Below are 9559 nucleotides of genomic sequence, written 5' to 3' on the forward strand. Positions count from 1 at the left end.
TTTGTCAATACACATACACATACCAAATCAGCTTTGCAGAAAATCAGCTGTAATGTCAGTAATGTCTTAAAACATGAAAAACCAACACTCCTGGAAACATAATGAAAACTTGATGAAAAAAATCTGACTTTCTATAGCTTGGAATTATTTAAAACTTATTCCTTCTGTCCACATATGAGGACATACATTTTTAGGAAAATGATTTGCATAATTTTTGCATGTTTATTTGGTGCTACTATAGTTACAAATCATAAAGGGAAATGGAAAATGCGCACAGCAATCACACGGTCTCAGGAGGATATACAAATGTACTTTACCCTCTAGAATTTAGAAAAGTCTCTAAATTCCTCATTATGATGCAACAGTCTGGTACATTTGACTGTTGCACATTTTTAAATTTGAATTCTCAGAATTTTGTGAATTTTTGTATTGACTTATTTCAGATGACCTTCCAGGGACCTGGGATTATGTGCCTCTTCACATAATAATATATGTAAATACATAGTTAAAATTAAAATGAAAACAAAAAAGTATACCTTGCAATTGCTAGAATCTAAAAAGAAAAGCACCATGCATTTGTCATGGTAATAACACTAGAGTTGAATATAGGTGTGAAAATAAGGACTACAAGCCTGTAATTTGTCCAGCGTTCCCATAGCCCTAGTTATTCCACATGAGAGATCACGTTTATGTTGTTATACAAGCATTAAAGCATAACTCCTGATGATAACACTTGTGTTCATAATGCTATTCCAGTTGGAATTTACTGCCAGTCAACAAAGGTTTTTGTTTCATTCAGTAATATTATTTTAAACTCAACAGCAACACAAAATGTAGACTTCATACTATGTGTTTTTCATATACAAATACTTGACAATAAAAGAGCATATCTCTCAGTCACAACAGTGAGCATTTATCACATCCAATTTAATGTAAAACCTTGCAAATCAAAAAAGGTTTTCATATGTCAGGGTTTTTTTTGTAAAACACAATGACTAAACAAAAAACAGCTCACGAAAACACAACTACACAATTCTACAACACCTCCCACATACACAATAAAATCAAGGAATAAAAGCTCTGTGCTTGCAGCAGGTATGGATGGATATGAACAGGCATCAGATCAATACACACATCATCACACATTAAAGCTTTTGCATAAAGCACATGGCAATGTAGGGAATCATGAGATATTTATATAATGTCAATGAGTCATACACTGAATCACTGTAAAGTGTAAAACTGTGAGATTCTGAGAGTAAAAGTGGAGTGAAAAAGGGGGATGAAATGGAAATATGGAGGTAGATAAAGCTTGAGATGTGCAAGGAGAGGGGACATTTAGCATGTCTGCATATTAACACCCCTCATAATTCAAATATATTTTTAAGAAAGCATGATGTTATTTTTTAGTTGACATTTAGGTCATTCAAACAACTAGATTGATGGTGTACATACTGATGAAATACTCCCTTAGATTCTCTGAAACTATCATCATCCATCCGTCTGTCTAACAGAAATACTACAAGCAGAACTACCCAGATTGTTGTTAGCCATAAATAACACAAAAAGACAAAAAAAGTGCAGTTTCATACACAAATACATTTACTCTGTGTGCAAGCTTAAGATGTCAGTAGTTTAATGCTGTACAAGCTGTTACTAACGGACGGTCATATTTCTCTATTGGTTTCGGCTTTTCGATGAATGAACATAATGCTAGCTGGGATCAGAGGGATTGTGATGTTATCCTCTTCAGCCCCAGGGAACACCCCTTTGTGCTTCCATAGGCTGTGGCCATTTTTTTCAGGGTTTGAAACAGGCAGAACAGGTCATTAATTTGGTAGAGTTGAGCTGAGGAGAGATGGTGTCTGGAACCACAGATTTGAGGATATCATGCTCACTGGCGATTATGTGTTTCACCAAGAAGTTGGATGCTTCGTTAATGTTGATGTTTTCCTAAAATTTGAGGAGACATAAAGAGAGAGAACATGCATGAATCTTTTTCCCCATAAAATTGTTTGGTAAACCAGATTGATCTCATTGTGAATACGACAACAGGAGTTTGAAAGTTCTGCTCCTGAAATTGGTCTGTTCTTACCAAAAATCAAATCACTGCCCCCAGTGGCCAAAGCTGGAAGTGTTGTTGATCCGTTTCTGGTTGAAATATCCAGAGAGTGGTGTCAAAAGTATTAACTCTCCTCCCTAACCCAAACCCTAAGTCTAAACCTAACAATTAGTGGAGGAAAAATCAATTTTAGGAGGTTACCTGGCATGCACCCCACCGAGAACGAGAACCACACATTATAGAGACCACGAGGAGGTTACCCAATGTGACTCTACCCTCCCAAGCAACTAGGCCAATTTGGTTGCATATGAGACCTGGCTGGAGTCACTCAGCATGACCTGGATTCGAACTCACGACTCCAGAGGTGGTAGTCAGCATCAATACTCGCTGAGCTACCCAGGCCTCCCTGGATATTCTCTGTTGACCTCTCTCATCAACAAGGCCATCAGCATTTCCATGGTTCAAGTGATATGATGCGCAGATTGATGGTCTCAGATGTGGATGGAACTTAGATTCGTCCTCCGCCACATGGATTGAGTCACTATGCCACCATTAGGACTTAGAGCACACTGGGAGTTGAGCATTCCAAATTGGGGACAAAAAAACAAAACAGAGAATGTCCTGACTGGTTAGAGCTGACAGAAAGGCTACAGAAACTCAGTTAACAACTCTGTACAATTGAACATGTTTTGCCAGCAAAAACTAGGCAAAGTGATATTGGTGGGAAGAGGAAAGTTAAATTAATAGTGACAGTGAGCAGAAAGCTGGCATATAGCCAGTTATGACAGAGATCCTGATAAAAGTGAAACGATCGGGATCGGTATCGGACGATAAGGTGACAAGAAGATCAGGGATAGGTATCGGCATCGGCTGTAAAAATCCGGAGCATCCCTAGTGTTGAATCAGAGGTAATTTTGGACACAAATATTTCTATGTCTTAGGCCACATTAATCCGGATAAAATTGAAAACTGTGTTTTAGTTTTCGAAAAACGCTCTCTGTCCACATAGCCATCTTCAAACATTTTCCAAAAGTTGCTCATCCACACTGAAATGTCTGAAAACATGTAAATACCCTTACTCTGCATGCGACACATAAGAAGCTTGCCCTATGTCATTTCCATGTATGGTCTGAAATGCAATTGTCCTTAAGTTCCTTCCCCGGACAGCAATTTCAAGTAAACATCCTGTCGCCTTTGAAGGAATGCAATGTGAAGATTGTACAAGGTAACATTTTTCTTTAACAACACTTTCAATGTGTATAACAAGCACAACAACACCGCTACAACATGGGCCTTCTTGAATGTTTTGGGTTGAATGGATCACATAGCTGCATCACATGACAGCAAATAATTCATTGTTTTCAAATATCCCAATTTTTCCTGTCCACACTACAACGCAAAGATGGTGTTTTCAAATGTATCCACTTGGGAGCGTGCTTGCAAAAGGCTAAAATGTAGAGAAATGCATGCGTGTTCAAATGAAAACTAATGTTAAATAATGTTAAAATGTAATATCTTACCTTTGCAGATGTCTCAAACCAGCCCACAAATCCATTCTCCTTGCAATACTGGTCCATCTTAAGGCCACTGTTTGTCAGAAAGTCTCTGTTTTGGTCACACTTATTGGCTAGGAGCACTGTGGCAATACTCTGGCCATTTGAAAGTATTAATTTTGAGTCCAGATCCTCCTTCCATTTGGAGACTGCCTCGAATGTTGTGGGCCTGGTAACATCGTAAACAATAAACGCCCCCATGGCCTCTCTGTAATAAACTCGCATCATGTTCCCGAAGCGCTCTTGACCTTCCAATTCAGATAGAGAGAGAGAGAGAGAGAAAAATAGTCTGTAGAGGTAAAACAATATTTAAAACAGATTACTGGCACTTGTATACAAAAGGTCCTCAGACATAGTGAGGTCTACAATGATTAGGAAAATTAGATCTTTTTTTAACCCTCATGTTCTGAGATTGATGTTACTGTTTTTATCTTTGGGGTTGCAGAGACTGCAATCATGTATGTGTAAAAATAATAATAGTAATTTAGACATATATTTCTTTTTTTCCTTCATAGACTGTTAAAGTTTCCCTCTGACCTAATTAAAACCCATTTAACAGCTTTTGAAGCTTTTAAAGGAATATTCTGCGTTCAATACAAGTTGATCCAAATTGACAGTATTTGTGGCATAATGTTGATTACCACAAAAATTCATTTGGACTTGCCCCCCCTCCCGTGAGTGAAGGACAGAAATGTCATTTTTGGGTGAACCATCCTTTTAAGCAACTTGTGCTTGCTTGAATACAAAGATATTCTCAATTTCTTAGAAATATCCTGTGCCATAATTAACTAATGATCACATTACTATAATTTTATTTCCTCCATGAGAACAAATGATTCTCAACTCAAACTTTTTAAAATGCGCTGTGTTGTCACTTTTCTACACTGTGCATTCTGAGCAGTATCCATGTCAAACTTTCCTGTGGTTCTTAGTCAATGGAATATGCTTGTTACTGCAGAAGATTTCTTGTGCTAATGGCACATTCCATCTGTCTGCTGTTCTGTCTGACTCTGAATGTAGCCACTCTTCTGGGCTGACAGCACTGCACAACTTTCCCTAGGACAGCTGTTTCTCCCACCAGTTTGTTCTGTTATTTGTTCAAAATTAGAATCATGAGGTGAATGTTGATCTCGGTGGGGCTGACAGCAGTCTCCTTCACACTTGATGGATCACAAAACAAGAGACAGTGTGTTGGTCTTCTAAATGCATACTGTATATGCTTTTGAGATATTACATGGTGTTATAAAGTACAACATTACATATAATTACAATTGTATGATTGCAAAGACAATTTTAAGTATTATTATGTTTTAAAAACATGAATTATAATGCAGTGGTTTCGACCCAAAAAAAGTTATGACCCTAAATATTCTCATAGGGTCACAGACAGCAGGGGAAATATATTGCTAGCTGCTTAAATGCAACTAACCATATCAACATGACCTCAATATGTGATGCATTATTAGTACACTAACATGGGAAGATGGACGGAATGTTTCAGTTCATTAAACTGTATGTCATATGACTTCCTGAATAGCAATGTAAAGACCATGAGGAGTTTATGACTGGTTTAAAACTATGCTAAGTCATGTCTGGAGTAGAGTTGAACATAACTACAGGTGATCCCCAATGAGGTCAGTGTTGTTGTTGTAATGATGAAGAACAAACCCTTTAAAGAGGTAGTTCACCCAAATATGACATGTACCCACCCTCACTGTGTTCCAAACCGTGTGTCTTCCATGGGACACAAAAGAAGATTTTCAGCAGAATTTTATGGACAATTTTAGTTCCCATTCACAGTCAATATTCTTTAAAATTCCTCTTCTTGTGTCCCAGAAATGAAAGAAAGTCTGGGTGAGGAGCAAAATGAGGGAGAGTAAATGACAACAGAATTTTAATTATTGGGTGAAATGCATCAGTCAGTTTGGAATATAAGTGGGATTCAGGATTACTATTTAAATAAATGAGTTAAAACTGAATATTCAAAATAGTTAATATAGCTCATGGACTTGTTAGGTTGCTTTTGTTTTAACAGTTCCTTTTCACATATCTTTTTTTCCCCAAATGATTTTAATTTATAATTATTTTACACTATTTAGTTTTACATTTATTGCTCATTTGTATTGTCTTTTGCAGCTTTTTTAAATTGTTCATAATTTTTTATGTTTATTGCTTCCTTTTGTAATATTAATATATCCATTACATATTTTTCATTTGTATATTTTACTGCTTTTTTTTGCTTGCTTTTGTTTCTGGAGATATAGAATAAGTTGTGTACGAGTTTTGGTGCGGCTGCGCCAAATTGTTTGGCTGTTTTCTGGCTGATGTCTGGGGATTCTCAATGACGGCTGCATACTAATTGGCCTCCTTCTGGGGTGGATACGGCTTACATTCGGTATTGTTACTAAAATAAAACTGATAATTTGGTATCTAGCCTCCATGGTCTTCACTCAATCAATCAATAAAATGACAATCTAAAAGCGTCTTACTCTGTTTGAAGGGTAACCCAAGTTACTTCACAAACAATGTTTTGTTTTTTGGGGGGCAAAAACTGTTATAGGCCTACCTTTTAGATAGGTCAATCTCACAAAATGCTTGAAAATTACTTGGTTACTCAACCTAAGCTGTAGACATTTTCTCAAAGAGTTTTTGTTGTTTTGGGCAGCTGAGAAGTTTGAAAGTAACCTTATTTAACAGTGGTTTGTTCACAGAGATTTCCCCACAATATCTGTGCTTCATCTCAATCTCTCACATGAGACCTTTCCATGCGCGCATGCAGAAAATAAGAAGCTTTGTGTCCCTTGCACGTGAGACGGATGATAAACGTCATGAAAATGTGCATGAAAGTAGGGAAAGTGTGTATAGTGACAACGTTTTTAAAGACCTTAATTAACTTTTTTATAAAAAATTAATTCTAAAAGTGCAAATAAACAATTTTCTTAGTTAATATGAGGTTAAAAACACTTAGTTAAATAAGTATAATAATAATATGTTATCTACAGTGGCGTCTCAAGGTCATTATTTAGTGTGGGGCACAAACAATCACTTAACAATCAATAATTTGACTGATCTTTGAAACAATATTTCCAAATTTATATTCCAATAATTCATTTTGACTAATAAAATAGAAACAAGAAAAATATTTTAACCTAGTGCATCATTTTTGACCACTCTTTGTCCCTCACATTCCCACTCTGCATGTGCCCTGTTTATTCCCTGTAATTAATATGTGTATTAGATATTATTAAATGGATTAACTGGCACCATCATCATGTACACCAGGTATTGTGTGTCTCATTTGTGTTTGGATTTTGAGTAGAGGGTTTCTGGTTTCATGACTGCATAATCATTACTTCAGTGTGTTAATTTATGATAATAAAGTGCAAACTGCATAATAACAAAAAGAAAACACAAAGAAGCATCAATTTCAGCCAATTATGCATGCATTTAATACAAGCGCAAACATCATGTTTAGAGCCGATTGTCCGTTATTTTAATGGAGTAACTGTGTAAACTGAGCTTCACAGATGTGCTTCTCATGTTGCACTTTATGTTCACATCAGGGACTGTGAAGTTCTATGAACTTGTGCATGTGTGTATGCGCTTTAACCGGCAAAGATTAAAAACCTCATTTTTGCACAGCGGTTGACAGGTAGAAGTTTCACATTAGAACTCATTGGTTTCACCAGATTCAAACAAGGGGAGTCAAAAACATCAGATCTATCATAAAAGCCTATCTACTGTCATTTATGTGCCATTATAATAAATGTTACTCCCCTTAATGCCCTAGTACTTATACAATGAAAACAAATTTGACTAATACAAACAGATAATGACAGAAATTTTACAGAGAGAGACGAATAAAAATACTTTTTTCAAGCACAACCTCTAAACATGATGCCACACAAACACCCCTTGTGATTTAATCTCAGCACAAAATCAAGACATGCACATCCACGTCAAAAAGCTCAAGTGACCATGAAAGTAAACCACAAATAGGCTAATCGTCAAAGGGTGTGCATATTATCTCACTAACTCGAATGAACAGCATAACAAAACTAATCAAAACAACAGACTCCCAATATTAAGCAGTCATAGACATATAATACAAACCAACGCACCAACAACACAACACGATGGCATACAATTAATTGAAATGATGAAATGTGCACTTATAGAAATCCAACCAGCAGCACATTAGAAAACAAATGAGCTTTTAAAACTTACTAATGAAGTTCACTATGCAGATCTACTCTACACCCATTAACTTCAGATGTTCATGTCAACAGCTTGACCTAAATATGATCAAAGCTTTTGATTGGCTCAAGCGTAAGGGCAAACAAGCTCCTCAGGCCATCATTGAATGCTCGTTGCACATGCACATGACGTTCTCCAGATCTCTGTTAATTAAGGGTGTTTTCATACTGGCAGTTTAGTATGAAACAGAGCACGGTTCGCATGAAAAATTGGTAATGTGAAAGCTTTCATGTGGACTGGGATGTGCACTGTGGTACCGAGCCCGAGACTACCTGTAGGAGGTGGGTTTTTTTATTGATAATGCCATGCAATTTGCACATCAGCGCAACCTCTGGCGGGGCTTAGCCCCACTTGCCCCTTATGTAGAGACACAGCTGATTATATATGTGTACAGTATAGATAGCTATACAAGATCATAAAATGTTGTTTAAAATAGTTAGATGAAGAAAGTGTCCGCCTCTGAGCAGATGCTTCTGAATAAGAAAAAACATTTCTGTTGCCGTACAAGATTCCATACGAGACTAATTCAATAATCGAACCTGAGCTGCGCTGTGAAATGTTATAGATAAAACGAATAGTTCCAACCCTGAATTCTGATTGGATGAGGCGCGTACGTTGTAAAATGACAAACAACCTACAGAAAGAAAAATGAAATAAATTGCTTCATTTAGGCCCTACTTGGCAGACGAGTTGTTTATTCAGATACATAGAACTGCTTATGTATTTATTTATTTTAAATTCTTTATCGCATTGCTGTTACCGCCGTTGAGGCCAAGTTACCACAGTTTAACTGTAACAAATATAACTACAGTAATAGTTTAGTAAGAATATTTAAGCAAAAACTATGCAATATATATATATTGTAACATTGTGTTACACAAAAATTAATCGAACAAAAGCGCCATTATTACCGTGAGTCACGTGATAAGAGGCACACAGAAATACAGGTGTGGATCAGCTCTTGCATTTCATAATATTTGAATAAGTACTGACACAGATGGCACTAGATTTTATTTTCACACCCATTGAAGAGCTGTCGCTTACCTGCGATGTCCCACAGCTGCAGCCGGATCGTCTCTGAGTCCCAGTTGAGAACTTTGAGCGCGAAATCCACACCAATGGTCGCTCTGTAATTAGTGGAGTACGTCTGATGAACATAACGCTTGATGATGCTGGTTTTCCCTACTCCCAAATCACCGATGACAAGGATTTTAAACAAATGCTCTTTTTGATTGCAATGCATCGTTGAGGACATGTGTGTTGCCCCAAGTTTAACATGCCATTGCCATTGTCGTCTGTCATTGAACTAAACTGGCACCGCCCAGGGCGTGAGGAAACTTGTGACCAGCTGTCAGACAAGCTCTTACACTGTTTACTCATTTGCTTGTGTGTACACTATTATCTATCTATCTATCTATCTATCTGTCTGTCTGTCTGTCTGTCTGTCTGTCTGTCTGTCTGTCTGTCTGTCTATCTATCGGTCTAGCTGTCTGTCTGTCTATCTATCTAACTATCTGTCTATCTATCGGTCTATCTGTCTGTCTAGCTATCTGTCTGTCCGCCTATCTATCTGTCTGTCTGTCTGCCTTTCATGTACATATATACAAATAGATGGATAATTAAGGACAGCAAGGAGGGGGTTGGAACTGCATTCTTCACTTAATCACGAAAATGGTGAAAATAACAC

General features: G+C 37.1%; 1 protein-coding gene across 1 annotated transcript; it reads right to left on the bottom strand.

The window, feature by feature from the left end:
- Nucleotides 1-222: 222 nt before the first annotated feature.
- Nucleotides 223-9156, bottom strand: LOC127636734 (ras-related protein Rab-38-like). Its single transcript, XM_052117429.1, has 3 exons — nt 8917-9156; nt 3583-3863; nt 223-1953 (listed from the first exon to the last, which is right to left on the bottom strand). The coding sequence occupies exons 1-3, from the start codon at nt 9125-9127 to the stop codon at nt 1801-1803; spliced, it is 645 nt and encodes a 214-aa protein (XP_051973389.1). The 5' UTR covers nt 9128-9156; the 3' UTR covers nt 223-1800.
- Nucleotides 9157-9559: the final 403 nt, after the last annotated feature.

Source organism: Xyrauchen texanus, chromosome 44 (assembly GCF_025860055.1).
Source record: "Xyrauchen texanus isolate HMW12.3.18 chromosome 44, RBS_HiC_50CHRs, whole genome shotgun sequence".
NCBI classification, from domain to species: domain Eukaryota; kingdom Metazoa; phylum Chordata; class Actinopteri; order Cypriniformes; family Catostomidae; genus Xyrauchen; species Xyrauchen texanus.